We start from the raw sequence: 21,825 nt of genomic DNA, 5'->3' as shown, positions 1-21,825 counted from the left end.
TTTCCTCCAGACGTGACACTTGGCATTCAGGCCAAAGAGTTCAATCTTGGTTTCATCAGACCAGAGAATCTTGTTAATCATGATCAGAGTCCTTTAGGTGCCTTCGGCAAACTCAAAGCTGGCTGTCATGTGACTGGAACTCAAAGCTGGCTTCCAAAAGCTTGCAAAAATCGCTGAAGTTGGAGACTTTCATTTCCCTCACCAACTTTAAACATCAGCTATCTGAGCAGCTAACCGATCACTGCAACTGTACATAGTCCATCTGTAATTAGCCCACCCCTACCTACCTCATCCCCATACTGTTTTTATTTTATTTACTTTTCTGCTCTTTTGCACACCAGTATCTCTACTTACTTCTATTTTTTTTCTACTGTGTCATTGACTAGTTTATTGTGTTATTGGCTTGTTTATTGTTTACTCCATGTGTACCTCTGTGTTGTTGTCTGTGTCACACTGCTTTGCTTTATCATGGCCAGGTCGCAGTTGTAAATGAGAACTTGTTCTCAACTAACCTGGTTAAATAAAGGTAAAATAAAAAAATGTGCCTTTGACTGTGGAATGGCTTCCGTCTGGCCATTCTACCATAAAGACCTGATTGATGGAGTACTGTGGAGAAGGTTCTCCCATCTCCACAGAGGAACTTTGGAGCTCTGTCAGTGACTATCGGGTTCTTGGTCACCTCCTTGACTAAGGCTCTTCACCCCTGATTGATCAGTTTGTCCTGGCGGCCAGCTCTAAGAAGGGTCTTGGTGATTCCATAATTCTTTCATTTAAGAATGATGGAGGACGCTGTGTTTTTGGGGACCTTCAATGCTGCAGATATTTTTTGGTACCCTTCCTCAGATCGGTGCCTCGAAACAATCCTGTTTTGGAGCTCTATGGACAATTCCTTCATGGCTTGGTTTTCTGACATGCACTGTTAACTGTGGGACCTTATATAGACAGGTGTGTGCCTTTCCAAATCATGTCCAATCAAATTAATTTACCACAGATGGACTCCAAGTTGTAGAACATCTCAAGGATGATCAATTTAAACAGGATGTATCTGAGCTATCATAGCAAAGGGTCTGAATATTTCAGTTTTTTATTTTGAATACATTAGCAAAACATTCTAAACATGTATTTGCTTTGTCATCATGGGGTATTTATTGTGTGTAGATTAATGAGGGGAAAGAAATATTGATTACATTTTAAAAGTATGCATTAAGTTGTCTGTAATATAATAAACATGGGAAATACAAACGTAGACATTAATAAATGCATTTCTATAGCTTCAAAAATATTTTTTACAATGGTGGTGGAGTGCCAAGATGGAGGCGCGGTGGTTTCAAAACAGTGCCCCCTGTCAGTCATCTAGTGTATATATAAACCATTGTCGGGGACACGAGGACGGTCCCCGTGCACGACTCCCTGAAATGTCATCACCAACCCCAATCTCGGCATGAGCAGCAAGACGAGACAGCAGCACCGTGCTTTTTTGAACCTGATCCTCTGTATGTGTGTATTAAATTGCAATGAGCCAGTCACAAGCACCCTTGTAATATGATGTGGTGCCTTTGTCAAGGGATAAAAAAATCGGCAAGTCGCCATGGCACCTAAAATAATCCCTAATTTCAAGGAAGGGGAAATAACCAGCAAATCATACATGTATTTGCCGTTTTAATGTTTGTGTGTGTACTAGGGAAAAGAGATCTGATGTAAAAACACGCAGTAGCAGGTGATGTCAAAAGCAAAAGTCAAGCAGTCCTGTCTTCATCTCAGTTAGAGACATCATCGTCCTCTTCCGACAAGTCCATCATCATCACTTATACTGTACCTTCAGAAAGTATTCATACCCTTTGACTTACTCCACATTTTGTTGTTACAGCCTGAATTCAAATGCCTGAATCTCATCCATCTACACACAATACCCCATAATGACAAAGTGCAAACCTGTTTTTAGAAATGTTTGCACATTTATTGAAAATGAAATACAGAAATATCTCATTTCCTGTGTTGCTTTGGCTGTATGCTTGGGGTCATTGTCCCGTAACTCTTCTACCAAGTCTCAGGTTGTTTGCACTCTGAAGCAGATTCTAATCATTGATTTGCCTGTATTTGGCTCCATTCATTGTTCCCTCTATCCTTACCAGTCTCCCAGTCCCTGCCACTGAAAACCATCCCCATAGCATGATGCTGCCACCACCATGCTTCACGGTAGGGATGGTGTTAGACGGGTGATGAGCTGTTCCTGGTTTTCTCCAGACATAGCTCTTTTACATTCAGGCCAAATAGTACACTTTTTGGCTCTTTAGACCAATGCCTTTTCTTTGTTGTTTTTTTGTAAACCCCAGGCGTGCTGTCTTGCCTTTTTCTCTGGATTGGCTTCTGTCCGGCCACTCTCCCATAAAGTCCAGATTGGGGAAAAACTGTAGACTGTTGTCCTTCTTGCAGGTTCTCCCATTTCAGCCAAAGGAACTCTGTCGTTCTGTCAGACTGGTCATTGGGTTCTTTGTCAGCTCCCTGACCAATGTCCTTCTTTCCCGGTTGCTCAGTTTGGTCTGACGGCCAGCTCTAGGCAGATTCTGGGTAGTTCCATATTTCTTCCATTACCCAATGATGGAGACCACTGTGTTCTTGGAAAATGTAAACTCTCTTGAAATTGTTTTATACCCTTCCCCAGATATATGCTGCACAATCTCGGAGATCTACAGACAGTTCCTTGGACTTCATGGTATAGTTTCTGTGGGACCTTATGTAGACAGGTGTGTTTCTTCCAAAATCATGTCCAAACAATTGAATTGGCCACAGGTGAACATCACAGGTGGACATTATAGTGACATCTCAATGATGACCGAAGGAAATGGATACACCTAAATTCAATTTGGAGTGTCATAGCAAAGCAGTGTGAGTACTTACAGTACTAGTCAAAAGTTTGGAGACATATTCATTCCAGGGTTTTTCTTTATTTTTACTATTTTCTACATTGTAGAATAATAGTGAAGACTTCAAAACTACGAAATAACACATGGAATCATGTAGTAACCAAAAAGTATTAAACAAATCAAAATATATTTGAGATTCTTCAAAGTAGCCACCCTTTGCCTTGATGTCATCTTTGCATACTCTTGGCATTCTCTCAACCAGCTTCATGAGATAGTCACCTGGAATGCATTTCAATTAACAGGTGTGCCTTGTTGAAAGTTAATTTGTGGCATTTTGAGCCAATCAGTTGTGTTGTGACAACGTAGGGGTGGTATTCAGAAGATAGCCCTATTTGGTAAAAGACCTAGTCCATATTATGGCAAGAACAGCTCAACTAAGCAAAGAGAAACGACAGTCCATCCTTACTTTTAGACATGAAGGTCAGTCAATCTGGAATATTTCAAGAACTTTTAAGGTTTCTTCAAGTGCAAGACGCAAACACCTTAAAACGCTATGATGAAACTGGCTCTCATGAGGACCACCACAGGAAAGGAAGACCCAGAGTTACCTCTGCTACAGAGGATAAGTTCATTAGAATTACCAGCCTCAGAAATTGCAGCCCAAATAAATGCTTCAGAGAGTTCAAGTAACAGACACATCTCAACGTCAACTGTTCAGAAGAGACTGCGTGAATCAGGCCTTCATGTTCGAATTTCTGCAAAGAAACCTCTAAAGGACACCAATGCAAAGAAGAGACTTTCTTGGGCCAAGAAACACGAGTAATTGACATTAGACCGGTGGAAATCTGTCCTTTTAGTCTGATGAGTCCAAATTTGAGATTTTTGGTTTCAACCGCCGTGTCTTTGTGAGACGCAGAGTAGGTGAACGGATGATCTCTGCATGTGTGGTTCCCACCTTGAAGCATTGAGGAGAAGGTGTGGTGGTGCTTTGCTGGTGACACTGTGAGTGATTTATTTAGAATTCAAGGCACACTTAACCAGCATGGCTACCACATAATTCTGCAGTGATACACCATCCTATCTGGTTTGCGTTTAGTGGGACTATCATTAGTTTTTCAACAAGACAATGACCCAACACAACTCCAGGCTGTGTAAGGGATATTTGACCAAGAAGGAGAGTGATGGAGTGCTGCATCAGATGACCTGGCCTCCACAATCACCTGACCTCAACCCAATTGAGATGGTTTGGGATGAGTTGGACAGCAGAGTGAAGGAAAAGCAGCCAAAAAGTGCTCAGCATATGTGGGAACTCCTTCAAGACTGTTGGAAAAGCATTCCAGGTGAAGGTGTTTGAGAGAACGCCAAGAGTGTGCAAAGCTGTCATCAAGGCAAAGGGTGGCTACTTTGAAGAATCTAAAATACAAAATATATTTTGATTTGTGTAACACATTTTTGGTTACTACATGTTATTTCATAGTTTAAATGTCTTCACTATTCTACAATGTAAAAATAAATCAAATCAAATCAAATGTTATTTGTCACATACACATGGTTAGCAGATGTTAATGCGAGTGTAGCGAAATGCTTGTGCTTCTAGTTCCGACAATGCAGTAATAACGAACAAGTAATCTAACAATTCCAAAAAACTACTGTCTTATACACAGTGTAAGGGGATAAAGAATATGTACATAAGGATATATGAATGAGTGATGGTACAGAGCAGCATAGGCAAGATACAGTAGATGATATCGAGTACAGTATATACATATGAGTATGTAAACCAAGTGGCATAGTTAAAGTGGCTAGTGATACATGTATTACATAAGGATGCAGTCGATGATATAGAGTACAGTATATACGTATGCATATGAGATGAATAATGTAGGGTAAGTAACATTATATAAGGTAGCATTGTTTAAAGTGGCTAGTGATATATTTACATCATTTCCCATCTATTCCCATTACTAAAGTGGCTGGAGTTGAGTCAGTGTCATTGACAGTGTGTTGGCAGCAGCCACTCAATGTTAGTGGTGGCTGTTTAACAGTATGATGGCCTTGAGATAGAAGCTGTTTTTCAGTCTCTCGGTCCCAGCTTTGATGCACCTGTACTGACCTCGCCTTCTGGATGACAGCGGGGTGAACAGGCAGTGGCTCGGGTGGTTGATGTCCTTGATGATCTTTATGGCCTTCCTGTAGCATCGGGTGGTGTAGGTGTCCTGGAGGGCAGGTAGTTTGCCCCCGGTGATGCGTTGTGCAGACCTCACTACCCTCTGGAGAGCCTTACGGTTGAGGGCGGTGCAGTTGCCATACCAGGCGGTGATACAGCCCGCCAGGATGCTCTCGATTGTGCATCTGTAGAAGTTTGTGAGTGCTTTTGGTGACAAGAAAAACCCTTGATTGAGTAGGTGTGTCCAGAAATTTTGACTGGTACTGTATGTACATGAGAAATGTATGTATTTCATTGTCAATAAATGTACAAACATTTCTAAAAACATGTTTTCACTGTCATTATGGGGTATTGTGTGTAGATGGGTGAGAAATTCAGCCTGTAACGCAAAATGGGGAATAAGTCAAGGGGTATGAAAACTTTCTGAAGGCATTGTATGTCTTCTGCCTTCAACCTCACAGCTGCAAGTGCAATAGCTGGAGCAAGTACAATATGCGCAATAGCTGGAGCGAATACAATATACACAATATACGCATGCTTGACACATTGTTTCGGTAGACCGTTGCTTTGGAAATCAGCTTTTCTGATATTGCCCTCTGTTTGACATTGGTTTACTATTGATGACAGAGCGATGCAACAGATTTAATTTAGCTTATTACAGTGTATCAATCTGCCATTTATTTATTTCCCGGAGAAGAGTACACTAACCCCACAGTCAATTTCCCTCTCACTTCTTCCTCTCGGTCTCTATTAATCTGTAATCCCCATTTTTATTCTCTGAGACATTCTATCTATCCCTCTCCCGCTCCCTTCCCCTCTCTCGCTTCATCTCTGTGCCTCAAAAGAGAGGCTGCACACACACGGGCACACACACACGGGCACACTGTTGTACAATGGGGTCTCATAATGATGGCAGCCTCCTCCGTCCTCCCTCCCCACCACGCTTGCAGACGCGCGCCCTGGCCCGGGCCCTCGTTAATATTCCGTTGTTGTACAACGGTCGCTTGTGTATTTTAACTCAGAGCCCATTTGCCGTCTGCGGCGGAGTGTTTTGTGTTCGCAGCTGTGTTTGATAGCGCCAGGCTAGAGAGAGAGAAGGATAGCTAGAGGGAGAGAGAGTGCCCTGGCAGTGACAGAGCCCCCTGATTTACTGACGCTTATCGCATAATGAACCCGCCCTCGGTGCACACGGCGCTCATGCCAGTGCCTGGGGGAGAGGGGTAGACTGAAGTGGGGGGGGGGGGGGTTGAGGCAGCAGGTACACTGTCCACACCAGCCCCCCCCCCAGGGGGCATGGAAACGCAGGTGGCAGTGCCCAGGGTACCCAAGGGTCCACTCCTAGTCCACTGTTCTGCCTCAGTGTGCTGGATCCTCATCTCTGCCCCCTCGCTGTCATTAGACCCCAGCAGGCACTGTGTCTGTCTGACAGACACACAGAGAAAGGGAGAGAGGAGGGGGAGCAGCAGAGCGGTGCAGTGAGCGAGACAGAGATAGAAAGAGTTGTGGGGGGGGTGGAGTGAGAGAAGGGAAAGGAGGGAGGGGAGAGATAGTGAAAGCCTTCTGATTTACGATGCTGTATCTCCAGTGCCTGGGAGCATAATGTATCCCTGACTAAATGAAGTCCTGCCTGGCCTTTGGATTGCAGCACAATGTGATTATGGAATTCGCTAACAAATATTGACTTTTTGCATAAGGAGCAATGAAGTCCCCTCCCTGCTAAGAAGAATGACATTTTATTGGTTACATATGTATATGTGTATATATATATATAGTATGTGTTATAATGCAGTGTCTGTGTGAATTTGAAGGTAAATAACCTTCCATAGTCTGTCCACTGAGCATTAGCATGCTCTCCTCCAGATCTGTCTGATTGGGGCTCAGACTGCTCCTAATTAAAGGCAGGTGAATCTCAGCTCCATTACTATTCCTGTAGCGTCGTGTGGACCCCACCACGCTCTGTCATGGATTGTGATCTCTGCCGTGGCTAAAACGCTAGAAAAGAGCACGTCTTACAGCGGGAGCCACTGACCAACTTCATGCAGACAAATAAAGTCTGTCACTTTTATAGATTTTTACCCTCCTGCCTTCTCCCTCTCTTTCTCTATATATCTCTTTTTTTCTGTCTTTCTCATCCCTGCCCTCCCCATCCACAGTGTCCCCCCAACCAGAACGCGTCATACGCCGGGCGTCGCATCACTCCAAACAGCCACTGCCTCCAAATGTGAATAACATTTAAGGCGCGTCTCTCTCCAACGAAAATACATGCCAGGAGAAATTGACATTGTCTCTTGACAGGGGCGATGGGTGCCCGAGCATGACAGTACATAACGAGAAATGCAATTTATTCCCTGGCACGGTGCCGCTCGGACAGCCAGATAATGAAACGCGTAGGTCATTGGCGATGAGTTAAACCTTTAGCGGTGGAGTGAAATGCATTAAATATTGAGAACATTACACGCCTGGCAGCGTGGCGCATCTGTGCCGGGGAGCGAATGATGTATGGGCGGCTGCTAGTCAGACACAGGAAAGCAATTAGTCACTGAGTGTTGGAGAGAACCTCCGCATATCATAATATTACTGATTATTGACATCTGAATATCCATTACACGAGTGTCCCCAGGGTGGCAAGGCTACAGTGCTCTAACTTGACCTACAAAAAGGAAGAAATTGAGTGGACTGGAACAAGTGTTTTGATGAAATATGTTAGAATTTTGTCCCCGATAGCTCAGTGTGATTGCGAACCTATTCTAGCCTTTGTCACGTAATATTCATCTTCTCATTGAATTAAACACACTTGTACTTCTATAGCTTTCTTTCTGTATGAACTCAGACAAAAATAGTCATTTGAAACTGTAACAAAGCTATGAGTCCAATGTGGTTGTTCCCTTTTATTTATTTCCTGTCTCTGTCTTAGTTATTACATGAAGGACTGCGACTGAATCAAACATGATCAAATATTGTAGGAGAAATATCTTTGGAATGATGTTCGATTGTCTGTGTTGTCCCCCGTGTTCAGCAGGTGACCATCCTTATGAGTGCGAGTTCTGTGGGAGCTGCTTCCGTGACGAGAACACTCTGAAGGGCCACAAGCGCATCCACACCGGGGAAAAGCCCTACGAATGTAACGGCTGTGGGAAGAGGTTCAGCCTCAAGCACCAGCTGGAGACCCACTACCGCGTGCACACAGGTATGCATCGTTACAATCACAATGGACGGGGGAATCACCGGAAATACACTAGCGTTCAAAAGATTGGGGCTTTTGTTTTTGAGAGAAGAGCACATTTTATTGGTCCATTTAAAATAACATCAAATTGATCAGAAATACAGTGTAGACATTGTTAATGTTGTAAATGACTATTGTAGCTGGAAACAGCAGATGTTTTAAAATAGAATATAATAGGTATACTGAGGTATCCATCACTCCTGTGTTCCAATGGCACATTGTGTTAGCTAATCCAAGTTTATCATTTTAAAAGGCTAATGGATCATTAGAAAACCCTTTTGCAATTATGTTAGCACAGCTGAAAACTGTTGTTCTGATTAAAGAAGTAATAAAACTGGCCTTCTTTAGACTAGTTGAGTATCTGGAGCATCAGCAAGTCCTCAACTGGCAGCTTCAGTAAATAGTACCTGCAAAACACCAGTGTCAACGTCAACAGTGAAGAGGCAACTCCGGGATGCTGGCCTTCTAGGCAGAGTTGCAAAGAAAAAGCCATATCCCAGACTGGCCAATAAAAAAAAAGATTACGATTTGCAAAAGAACACAGACACTGGACAGAGGAACTCTGCCTAGAAGGCCAGCATCCCGGAGTCGCCTCTTCACTGTTGACGTTGAGACTGGTGTTTTGCGGGTACTGTTTAATGAAGCTGCCAGTTGAGGACTTGTGAGGCATCTGCTTCTCAAACTAGACACTCAAACGTACTTGTCCTCTTGCTCAGTTGTGCACCGGGGCCTCCCACACATCTGTCTATTCTGGTTAGAGCCCATTTGCGCTGTTCTGTTAAGGAACTAGTACACAGCGTTGTACGAGATCTTCAGTTTCTTGGCAATTTCTCACATGGAATAGCCTTCATTTCTCAGAAAAATAATAGACTGAGGAATTTCAGAAGAAAGTTCTTTGTTTCTGGCCATTTTGAGCCTGTAATCGAACCCACAAATGCTGATGTTCCAGACACTCAACTAGTCTAAAGAAGGACAGTTTTATTGCTTCTTTAGTTAGAAAAACAGTTTTCAGCTGTGCTAACATATTGCAAAAGGGTTTTCTAATGATCAATTGGCTTTTAAAATTATAAACTTGGATTAGCTAACACAATGTGTAATTGGACAACAGGAGTGATGGTTGCTGATAATGGGCCTCTGTACACGTATGTAGATATTCCATAAACTCCGTTAAACTGGGAAAATGTTAACTCTGGTACGCTGATAGATTATCAGTGCTATAGCACGGATACAAATGGCAGAACTGTTGCACTGGGAAAATATCAGCTCTGTTACACTGGGAAAATTGTACAAGCTTTCATGGCTTGTTCAAGAGAGTTAACGGGTTAGTGTACAATGCTAATAGTTTCGACCAGTACAGTTCCCTCTGGAGACTAGTTAACTCACTGGAGATCCAGCTCGGCTCCATAACAGATTGAATTCAGTGTTGTAACGCAGAAAGAGGGGAAGTGTATGACAAGTGTTCAGTAGTTTTATACTGGGTGTTAAGATGGTCTGGGAGCAATGTGCTCACTTGATTTGCTCATTTTACAAAGCATACTGTACACAGACTGTTTTTATGAATGATTCCAAGGGCTAGTAAATACAGGCTTGCGAATGAGCCACCATATTGATCCCAGGCCTTTACAGCTCCATAAATGTGTCAACAAGGTGTCAGGCGGCCGCTGGCAATTGTCACTCTCATGATGGCTGAATTTATGTCCCCAGATATGAGGATGAGGGTCAGGTGCTGTGAACCAGGGTGCTATGAGGGGGACGCACCACCTAGTATCCCAGGTCTGCTGTTGAGCCAAGGGTTTACCTGCTTCAACCTCCCACCAACACTCCCCTGTCTCCCATTCAATAAGCCAGCTGTCAAATTAATGCCCCCCCCTTCCCCTTTTGTGGTGCCGGGGCCAGGGGCCTTAATTTGCGGTGAGCTAAAGCGCACTGGAGATGACAAGACCAAGTGACAAGCTCACAGTCAAAGGCCACTGTGCACAAAAGGGGGCCGCTTGATAAATCATCGACATTGGCAACCTTCCCTCCCTCCCCGAGTCCCACCTGTCAATGGCGGATCAATACTGGTCCCATTTGCAGTTCATTATTTCCCAGTTATCTGAGGCAACCCTGTTTAAAGTGTGGTTATTGTATACACTGCTGGCATGTGGGGCCTCGTCAGTCGACACAGCCCGTAATAATCTTCTTGGCATGGCTATTTGCGTAAACACAATCCTGACCCCCTTCCCACAAGTCAAGTTTGACGCTTTGAAAAAATAAAAATATAAAAATAGATGCAGGGACACATCAGAGAGAGGCCTCTCTGTAACGTGGTGTGAGCGTCGGTATCATTCACGGCCCCAATCACATCCAACACCTCATTTCAAATGCCATTGGTAAAGGTCGGCATTTACATGTCTAATTTGCGCCTGTCGGATTGAGTGCCGGGGATTATTCCTAGCCATCCCTCTAATCATTTGCACGTTTAGGGGGGGAACTGGTCTGGAATATCACATGCACTGGAATGTAGCTGCTTTGGAACAGTCGAGAATCAAATGTAATAAAATTGAAGTTGTGATTTGATGTTCCAAAATGGCATTGGTCCTGTTGGTGATTTGATGTTAGACATTAAATGAGGCACATGTACATCAGTGTAACTGGATAGGTTTGGTTTGTAAAGCACATTATAGGGGTGGTTCATATAGTGCCCAGCTGCACTATATGAAATACCATTATCCATTATCGCATGCACCTTTCATTTTAGCCATGGGTATTTTATACACATTATGGTCATTGCTAATTGAGACCACTAGATATCGCGCTCTTTCTGCTAGCATTGACACGCAAAAGTGAGGAGGCTCTAGAAGAAAGTTGCTACTGTAATCTGCTACAGGTGGTTACACCTTGACAACCTTGTAAATGTAGGAACAACTGACTGTATGGGTCATATAGAGTTCCATTCCTCAGCCTGATGTTGTTGTTGTTGACATGTCCGTTGTTGTCACCCCCTCCAGGTGAGAAGCCGTTTGAGTGCAAGCTGTGCCACCAGCGATCCAGGGACTACTCGGCCATGATAAAACACCTGCGCACCCACAACGGTGCCTCGCCGTACCAATGCACCATCTGCCTGGAGTACTGCCCCAGCCTCTCAGCCATGCAGAAGCACATGAAGGGCCACAGGCCCGAAGACATCCCCCCGGACTGGAGGATAGAGAAGACCTACTTGTACCTCTGCTACGTCTGATGCCACCAGACAACAGCCGGGGGGAAGGAGGGCGGGCAGAGGAAGTGGGGAAGGGAGCGAGAGAAGGAGGAGTAGGAGGAGAACGAGGCCTGTGGCGAAGAAGTCAAGCGAGGAAATCCACGAGACGGAAGCACAGGCAATTTTCTAATGCAAAGAGAGTGAATGACAGAGGGGCACACTGAGGAAAAGGACTGGGCAGAGTGCAGTTCTGACCAGAGGACATTACCCCTTCCAAGTCACATGTCGTTCAATACATCCATTAACGTTTTCTTTCAAGTTGTTTTCAAATTGCCTAAATGCAAAACCTGTGGGTGTACCCTCATCGATGGATCCGCATCAATGGAGTTTGTTGTCTTTAAGTCTACCCACAGACTCGAAAGATGTCACCCAAGCCACACCTGAAACTGAACTGAAATGGTTCTCAAAGGCTATGTGAACCCACACATCCCCATCATTTAGACCACTGTGTATCACTAAATGTAGTTTTGACACCCTCACCTTTTTTGGTAAGGGATTGTATCATACTGTAACTTGGTGGTCAATCCTCTCATTACCTGATACGACAGATCCCTTCCTGATTTGATTGGATTAAACTAGACACCAAGTCATGTCCTGCTTGAGGAACATGTCACAGTTGACCCCTACTACCCATCCCATTATTTACCAGAGTGCTCCAAAATGGTGTCTTCAGACCTGGTGGCACAGAGCACTTAGAGCCCCTACGGTGGTGTCATTCAGATAGCCCTCGAGAATCAGAGCCTAAGGGATGGCTCATGTGTCACATGTCAGCCAGACCTATGGCAAAATAGCACCATGTATTGTACTGCATCAACATAAGCAAAGTTGAATTGGTTGGGGCACAACACCTCTGTACCCACGCCGTGGGTTATCTTTTGTTCAGCAAGGGAGATTAACAGAGGATGATATTCCCATATCGGAAATCTCCTCTTCCCGGTGAGCTTCCAGGGTTCTGTTGGATAAGGGCTGAAAACGGCCTAGGCCACTAGTCAGGTTTCGCCGGAGCCTCTCGGGAGTCGAACCATGACGGTCACTTTTTTATTCTCCTTTGTCTCCGCATCAGTTTATCATAGCTTCATTGCACAGGTAAAGACATATTACCACAGCAGTCTCTGTTTGATGTTTCTTATATCAGATATATTTTTGAGGGGTAGCTCGCTGCGAAGCCGCTGCTCTGCTTTCTCTTAAACCATACAGCATTAACTGGAGATGTCTCATTTCTTTCCACTATAGATGCTGGACTGATACAAATGTAAGCAGATTATCATCAATTACACTAAATTGCAGTACGTCGTCTGACTCATAACATGAACTATTTTCTCACATTAATAATCTCATATTCTCTATATGCCATGGTGATGGAGACCAAAATGACAAAGGCTGCTGAGGATTGAGGTGGGGAGCTATGACGTGTAGGGGTAGCACCAGTAACACCTCCGAGGGGTGGTTGTAATGCCTTCATGATGCGACTATAAGGAGATATGGCACTTGTTATAACAGATTGTATGTACTGTTATGAGGAGTATAACCGTGAATGTGATGCCAGGTGGAAAATAGTTTCATAAAATTGTAATAGTCCTATATCAATAAAATATGTTGTCATAACCTGTTATAACAAGCATTATGTCTGTTCATATGGCAGCATAATGAAGGCATTATGAGCACCACTGTCAGTTCAGTGTTAACGGGATAATCACACTCAATTATTAGCAGGGGAGGGGGATGGGGGACTAAACTGATTGGAGGAGACATGGCCTGGCCAGCCCAGGGGGCGAATGGTAAGAAGACACAATAAATCAACTCTTAATATATGGTTTTGTTTCTTCGCTTTGTCTCTTTCCTATTATATCTTGATTTATCTCAGCACATTGTACTTGAATTACCTCGTTTTTTGTGACCTCGTGCTTGTTTTAAGTTCCCTTGTGTTTTTTTGTTTCATTTTGTACATGTTCTTACTTTTTGTGAGCGTGTGTCCGAAAGCCGCACTATTGCGCGAGGGAGATATGATAAAGCAATGTGTACGTGGAAATGAGTGCCACGGTGAAAATAGATTTTTATTGTTGTGTATTTTTGTGCATTATTGTTACCAAACTTGGTATTTTTTTTATTTTTATTAACCCTGCTTGTTGAAGAGCTGGTGGGTTTGGTCATTCTTATAAAAGCTACCTCTAAGTTGTTTTGTTTTAATTTTTGTAAAAGCACGTTATTTTGTGTGTTTGTGTTTTGCATCTTTGCAACTTCATCTCATGCTTTCAAGTGTTGACTTATTGTCTTTTCACATGTGTAAGTGACATTTATATAAAGGGTAAGATTGATGGGGAAATTTAAAACAAGAGTTTATTCTTATCTTACAGTCCCCCCCTGACAGTAACCTTAAGAACAGAGAAGAGATGTTGAAGCCTTAAGTATGGGGTAAGAGGGATGTACGCAGTAGAAGAAGTAATAGTACTTTTAAGAGTAAAAAAAAAAAACGTTAAACTTGAAAATATGTGAATAGAATTGTAGTTTTGTAATGTGAAAAAAAAAGGTTCACCAATGTTGAACCACCGAGAACAGGTCATATATGCAGCGGTGCAGTGTGCGTTGGACAGTTGGGACTGCAAGTGTTAATCAAAGAAAAAAGGAAGGTTAGAAAAAAAGAGATCCTCTTGGTCGACAAATTCTCTCGAAATGAGTGTATTCCTGAACAAGAGCCAACAGAGGCAGTTTGATATATAAAAATTGTAATATTTTTGTATTCAGTGTCAGACCCTTTCCATTTGTCGAGGGTTTCAGCAGGGCAAATATTTGTATATATTTTTTTTTTATTACCTATTTTTTTCTCTGGTTTTGAATCTTTTGCCTTGCTCCTCTTTGGTAATGTTAAATGTGTGAATATGTTGTCGTAAGTGTTGCTTTCTGGATGTCAATGCATTGTAGGTGAAGGACTAAATCTATCGGCCATAAACGTGCGTGTGGAAAAAAAGAAATAGATCATTTAAAATGGATGGCAGGGATGCTGCCATCGGTCAATTAGTACACGTCATTCACAATTTTCAATCAACTTTTATTGCCAACATTTTGTTTTTGTACTTGAAGTGATAAAAAAAAGAAGCAATGGCATCAACGTGGTCGTATTGGCCCATGATTGTCTTGCCGTTGTATTATCGAACACTGTGAGCCGAGGGATTTCCCTCGTCCAATATTCATCCACTATAATAACTTCAGTCACCAAATCAGAGTGCCAGGCCAGAGAGCCTGAAACAATCTCATCAAACTTCAATAACTAGAGGGATTCAGTCTCCTATCATTGTTCTCTGAATGTTTTATACTTTTTTTGTGTGTGTGCATAAATGAAAGTGTATCTGTGGGTGCGTGTATTAGTGAAAAATGCACTAATTAGATCAGACACAAAATAAAAACAATGCTCTGTGCCACTTTTCTCTCAACATGTTGAAAAAAGAATCCATTGGCGTTGATATAGTTCTTCCCTCAATGTTACTCTGTTTCTGTAATATCGTTGTGCCTAAAATGGAAATTGTTCAACAAAAATGTCCATCTATATCTGCTTAGTTTCTGTACTTTCAGAAGATAATTAATGGTGTCTCCAGCACTCTAGGGATGTCATGACGATTTGAGATGACCTGATTTCTGATTTAGAATAAAAAAAGGAGCTGTTCTGGAGGGCTGCATTAGCCTAAAATTGGTAGTGGGTAAACCACCTTTGATGTTTTTGTTTGTAATTGACACCCAAAAGCAATGTAACTTGTTTACGCACAAAAAGCAAGGAAGAAAACGTGTCCGAAAAATACAGACTATGGAGCTTGAGAGTATAAGACATAAAGATGATAACATTCACGGGCCATGAAAATTGTATGCATTTTGCTTTTTCAATCTGTTCTGAAGGACTGTTACCTGTTCATTTTGGAAATAAGTCTAAGTATGTTTTTTCATGAATAATATTTTGCTGTCAGCAACAGGTTTACTGAGCAGTTAATGTCCTTCAACATCCATTTTGGCAGCTTGACAAACCCATAGCGTTGACCCAGCTTAACATTACGACTTGATTGTTATAAAGTACTTGTTCTTAAGATAAGAAATGAATTCAAAGACGAGCCTTACAAAATCATGGCATCCCTGGAGTAGGCACTCTGTGTTTCAGTGTGGTGTTCTAGAACGAGTAGCCATTTCATGCAGTGTTGCCATGCATGTGCCATTTGAGGTCCAGACTAAACTGTTTGAGTATCAAAGCACCAAGACATTGTCTTTTTATATTAGCACTGAGGACCAATTGCCCTGTCGGACCAAGCATTACAAAGCTTTTCTCTCTCTTTCTCTCTTTCTGGCTTGTCTGTCATTTTGTTTCATTCTTCCTTGTTGTGACAGCACAAGTGCCAGTCGAGTTGCTCTGTATTAAGAAAATAGTGTTTTTATTATTATTTGAATTGTTATCGTTTTCGTCTACCTCAGCACCTGATCTTAGCCTAATCTTAGAAGGTGCCCAATTATTATAATTTAATTTCTACTTTTTTCTGTAATTTGAATAAAAATGATTTAATTTGCATTAGAACTTTGCAAAGGTCCTTTGTCTTTTCCAGCGATTCGCTGTGTGTCTGTGGCTCTGCTTCCGATGTTAGTTGTGCCACGGATCCCAGCATCTGTCTGCTGATTTAGTTTTTTTTTCTTTCCGTGTAGGATCAGACACATCTCTTTGTAAAATTTCAGTGTTTCTATGATGGAGTGTGAAAAAAAATAAAAGAAATAAGAGATTTAAATGCTGCAGGTTTTATTATCCATGTTGTCACTAAGTACATTTTGTGCCTTCGATAGTGAAAGATAATATTTTTTACATCCTACTAACAGTAGATTGTTTTGTAGTGAACATTTTTTTGTATTTTTATTTATGAGTCTCAGAAAAATAACGATGTTCAGTTGTATACCTTCAATCTGCAGTTAGAAAATCAATAAAGAATGGACTCAAGTTTGTCTGTCTGTTTTCTAATGTGGTGCTTTCTAGGTGACCCATTCCTCATATACTCTGTGGACTCTTCAGATGCCAACCCACAGTTCAATACTGTATAGATACTAAAAATGAATTACAGGTTTACACAATGTTGGAGAGCCATACTGCTGTTCTTGTTATGCAGAACTGTGTCCTTCAAAAGCAGCTCTGTAAACATGGGTAACAACCATGAAGTCACTGGGTGGACCGTTGCTGCGGCTGACAAATGAAGATGCATAGACCGCCCCCCCCATGAGATTCTCCCCAGCTTCCCCTCCTCTCACATCTGAAGGCAACAGCTTTTCTCATTCAACACTTCTCTCTTCCACCAATCCCACTTCTCTGTCCACAAAACATATGTATTGATCCTCAAACCCTCTGTCATCCCTTTTTGTCAATTTCTTTAAAAGCACCGGAGGAATTGGAATTATGGTGATCTGAATAAGTCAGTTGGGCCACAGAGGGAGTATTATATTCCACTATACTAGTGATGGGGTAAAGATGTAGTACTCACTGCTCAGTTCTTAAATGTGTTTAGTCACCTAATGCCAGAAAAGCCTTGCCAAGCAGAAGGCATTAAATCAAGTCAAATAAATGTAGTAATATGCCACCACTGCCACTTCTTTTACTAGTGTCTCTTTATTCCCTGTGACTGCTTTCCACTACGGGAGTTCATTTGGGTATAGTGTAAGTGGGCCGTTAAGTGTAGCACAGAATATATGATCCACTACAGGAGGCTGATGCGAAGCCATGCTGTATTGCGTATGAAGAGGTCATTTGTGTTGTTGATCACAGCAGCACCCCCTGCTGTTGAGCTGTAGCGAAAAGCCTCTTGAGTAAGAACATGACATGGTCAGTGTTGTGGTTGGAATTATTACATCTACCAGACAGTAGAGCCATGGGTGGGTGTATGTGTTCTGCATGTAGAGTGACTAGATAGGTATTTTCAGACAGAGACGGTAGTCTGTTGACATAGAACCAAATGGAAGTGCTAATGGTTAACATTGTGTCAGTGCTTGCCTAGCGACCATGTCCTACATTCCTCTCTCATTATGTAGGTAATAAATGCTATCATTAGATATGCAGGGTGCACGCCATTATTGCTGCCACCTGGATTGCTGTTAGGGGGGAAACGTTGCAGACACTAATTGTTCAGTTTTTCCGTGCATCTAGGAAGCGATACAAACATGGCATTATACTAAACTGAGCTATCTGGTGGGCTTTAGTATTCCTCACTTTCTATCTTTCCCTGTATCTTTCTCTCTCTCTCTTTCTAGCGATCTCTATTTTCCTCTCCTCTATCCTTCTTCCTTCCCCTACCCCACCCCCTCTCTCTGACTCTGTCTCTCTCTTTCTAGTGATCTCTATTTTCCTCTCCTCTATCCTTCTCCCTTCCCCTACCCCACCCCCTCTCTCAGACTCTGTTTGTCTCTCTTTCTAGAGATCTCTATTTTCCTCTCCTCTATCCTTCTCCCTTCCCCTACCCCACCCCCTCTCTCTGACTCTGTCTGTCTCTCTTTCTAGTGATCTCTATTTTCCTCTCCTCTATCCTTCTCCCTTCCCCTACCCCACCCCCCTCTCTCAGACTCTGTTTGTCTCTCTTTCTAGAGATCTCTATTTTCCTCTCCTCTATCCTTCTCCCTTCCCCTACCCCACCCCCTCTCTCTGACTCTGTCTGTCTCTCTTTCTAGCTGTCACGCCCTGGTCTTAGTATTTTGTGTTTTCTTTATTTATTTGGTCAGGCCAGGGTGTGACATGGGTTTATTTTGTGGTATGTTTATGTATTGTTTTTTTGTTGTAGGTTTTGGGATTGTGGCTGAGTGGGGTTTTCTAGCATAGTCTATGGCTGTCTGAATTGGTTCTCAATTAGAGGCAGGTGATTATCGTTGTCTCTGATTGGGAACCATATTGAGGCAGCAATATTCTTCGAGTGTTTCGTGGGTGATTGTTCCTGTCTCTGTGTTAGTTTGCACCAGTTTAGGCTGTTTCGGTTTTCACATTACGTTTATTGTTTTTGTATTGTTTGTGTTTCATCTTCATTAAAGATGTATCGAACTAACCACGCTGCATTTTGGTCCGACTCTCTTTCGACGGAAGAAAACCGTAACAGAATCACCCACCACAACAGGACCAAGCGGCGACAGCAGGAGCAGCGAAAAGAGGAATGGACATGGGAAGACGTTTTGGATGGCAAGGGTTGTTACACTTGGGAGGAGATACTGGCTGGAAGAGATCGCCTCCCATGGGAACAGGTGGAGGCACTTAGGAGAGCAGAAGCAGCCGGAGAGAGGAGCCGGCGATACGAGGGAACACGGTTGGCAAGGAAGCCCGAGAGTCAGCCCCAAAATTTCTTGGGGGGCTCAGGGAGAGTGTGGCAGAGTCAGGGTTCAGACCTGAGCCAACTCCCCTGTTTATCGTGAGGAGCAGCGATCACAGGATTTCTGGACTTGGGAGGAGATATTGGATGGAAAAGGACCCTGGGCACAGCCTGGAGAATATCTCCGCCCCAAAGAAGAACTGGAGGCGGCGAAAGCGGAGAGGCGCTGGTATGAGGAGGCAGCACGGCGACGCGGATGGAAGCCCGAGAGTCAGCCCCAAAAATGTATTGGGGGGGGGGCTCACAGGGAGTATGGATACGCCAGGTAGGAGACCTGCACAAACTTCCTGTGCTTACCGGGGGGCTAAAGAGACCGGGCAGGCACCGTGTTATGCTGTGGATCGCACAGTGTCTCCAGTGCGGGTGCATAGCCCAGTGCGGTACATACCAGCTCCTCGTATTGGCCGGGCTAGAGTGGGCATCGAGCCAGGTAAGGTTGGGCAGGCTCGGTGCTCAAGAGCTCCAGTGCGCCTGCACGGTCCGGTCTATCCAGTGCCACCTTCACACACCAGTCCTCCGGTGGCAGCTCCCCGCACCAGGCTTCCTGTGCATGTTGTCGGCCCAGTACCACCAGTGCCAGCACCACGCATCAGGCCTACAGTGCACCTCGCCTGTCTAGCGCTGCCAGAGCCTTCCTCCTCTCCAGCGCTGCCGGAGTCTCTCGCCTGTCTAGCACTGTCAGAGCCTTCCTCCTCTCCAGCGCTGCCGGAGTCTCCTGCCTGTTCAGCGCAGCCAGAGTTGCTAGTCTGCATGGAGCAGCCAGAGCTGTCAGTCTGCATGGAGCAGCCAGAGCTGTCAGTCTGCATGGAGCAGCCAGAGCTGCCAGTCTGCATGGAGCAGCCAGAGCTGTCAGTCTGCATGGAGCAGCCAGTCTGCATGGAGCAGCCAGAGCTGTCAGTCTGCATGGAGCAGCCAGAGCTGCCAGTCTGCATGGAGCAGCCAGAGCTGTCAGTCTGCATGGAGCAGCCAGAGCAGCTAGAGCCGCCAGTCAGCCAGGATCCGCCAGCCTGCCAGGATCCGCCAGTCAGCCATGATCTTCCAGATCCGCCAGTCAGCCAGGATCCGCCAGTCAGCCAGGATCTTCCAGATCCGCCAGTCAGCCAGGATCCGCCATTCAGCCAGGATCCGCCATTCAGCCAGGATCCGCCATTCAGCCAGGATCCGCCATTCAGCCAGGATCCACCAGTCAGCCAGAATCTGCCGGAACCGCCAGTCAGCCAGAATCTGCCGGAACCGCCAGTCAGCCAGGATCTGCCGGAACCGCCAGTCAGCCAGGATCTGCCGGAACCGCCAGTCAGCCAGGATCTGCCGGAACCGCCAGTCAGCCAGGATCTGCCAGAACCACCAGCCAGCCAGGATCTGCCAGAGCCTACTGCCTGCTTGAGCTTCCTCTCAGTACTGGGCTTCCTCTCGGTACTAGGCTTCCTCTCAGTACTGGGCTTCCTCTCGGTACTGGGCTTCCTCTCGGTACTAGGCTTCCTCTCGGTACTAGGCTTCCTCTCAGTACTGGGCTTCCTCTCAGTACTGGGCTTCCTCTCAGTACTGGGCTTCCTCTCAGTGCTGAGCTTCCCCTCAGTGCTGAGCTACCCCTCAGTCCCGAGCTACCCCTCAGTCCCGAGCTACCCCTCAGTCCCGAGCTTCAGTCCAGTGGGGTCCTTGGTGATGGTTAGGCCAAGGTCGGCGGCGAGGGTCGCCAATCAAAGGACGCGTTACAGGGGGACTAAGACTTGGTTGGAGTGGGGTCCACGTCCCGAGCCGGAGCCGCCACCGTGGACAGACTCCCACCCGGACCCTCCCCTATGGGTTTAGGTGTGCGGCCGGGAGTCCGCACCTTGGGGGGGGGGTTCTGTCACGCCCTGGTCTTAGTATTTTGTGTTTTCTTTATTTATTTGGTCAGGCCAGGGTGTGACATGGGTTTATTTTGTGGTGTGTTTTTGTATTGGGGTTTTTCGTAGGTTTTGGGATTGTGGCTTAGTGGGGTTTTCTAGCATAGTCTATGGCTGTCTGAATTGGTTCTCAATTAGAGGCAGGTGATTATCGTTGTCTCTGATTGGGAACCATATTTAGGCAACCATATTCTTTGAGTGTTTCGTGGGTGATTGTTCCTGTCTCTGTGTTAGTTTGCACCAGTTTAGGCTGTTTCGGTTTTCACGTTACGTTTATTGTTTTTGTATTGTTCGTTTCATCATTCATTAAAGATGTATCGAATTAACCACGCTGCATTTTGGTCCGACTCTCTTTCGACGGAAGAAAAACGGTACACTAGCGATCTCTATTTTCCTCTCCTCTATCCTTCTCCCTTCCCCTACCCCACCCCCTCTCTCTGACTCTGCCTGTCTCTCTTTCTAGCGATCTCTATTTTCCTCTCCTCTATCCTTCTCCCTTCCCCTTCACCACCCCCTCTCTCTGACTGTCTGTCTCTTTCTAGCGATCTCTATTTTCCTCTCCTCTATCCTTCTCCCTTCCCCTTCACCACCCCCTCTCTCTGACTGTCTCTCTTCTAGCGATCTCTATTTTCCTCTCCTCTATCCTTCTCCCTTCCCCTACCCCCACCCCCTCTCTGACTCTTTCTAGCGATCTCTATTTTCCCTCCTCTATCCTTCTCCCTTCCCCTACCCCACCCCCTCTCTGGCTCTGTCTGTCTCTCTTTCTAGCGATCTCTATTTTCCTCTCCTCTATCCTTCTCCCTTCCCCTACCCCACCCCCTCTCTCTGACTCTGTCTGTCTCTCTTTTTCGCTCTCTGTGTTATTTGGAACCATTTTGCTTTGGAAGGTTGTGCTAACTAGATGGACAACATTACACCTCAGCAACACACCAGACTGACAGCAACTCATCTAGACATTCTTCAAACACTCCTGGAATCACAGCACAGGCTTAGATGTCCTTATTTTCCAAATCACCACCATCATATTCACGTCAACATTATTATTTCGAAGTCCTGTGCTCATTAGACAAAGTATTATAGCAACTTGAA

At 44.5% G+C, this 21,825-nt stretch overlaps 1 protein-coding gene across 2 annotated transcripts in view; it reads left to right on the top strand.

Moving 5' to 3' along the window:
• LOC112228468 (zinc finger and BTB domain-containing protein 16-A) overlaps window positions 1-16,452 on the top strand; it is a 169,196-nt gene extending 152,744 nt beyond the window's left edge. Inside the window, exons 6-7 of one of the 2 annotated variants that reach the window (XM_024393818.2) lie at window positions 8,051-8,218; window positions 11,245-16,452. In XM_024393818.2, coding sequence (XP_024249586.1) covers window positions 8,051-8,218; window positions 11,245-11,474 — 398 coding nt within the window. In that variant the 3' untranslated portion in view covers window positions 11,475-16,452. Of the gene's footprint in view, window positions 1-8,047; window positions 8,219-11,244 lie in introns of both variants that reach the window. The other variant, XM_024393817.2, reaches the window with a different exon arrangement.
• Window positions 16,453-21,825: the final 5,373 nt, after the last annotated feature.

The sequence above is a fragment of the Oncorhynchus tshawytscha genome, linkage group LG30 (assembly GCF_018296145.1).
Source record: "Oncorhynchus tshawytscha isolate Ot180627B linkage group LG30, Otsh_v2.0, whole genome shotgun sequence".
NCBI classification, from domain to species: domain Eukaryota; kingdom Metazoa; phylum Chordata; class Actinopteri; order Salmoniformes; family Salmonidae; genus Oncorhynchus; species Oncorhynchus tshawytscha.
This window is presented reverse-complemented; position numbering and strand designations above follow the sequence as displayed.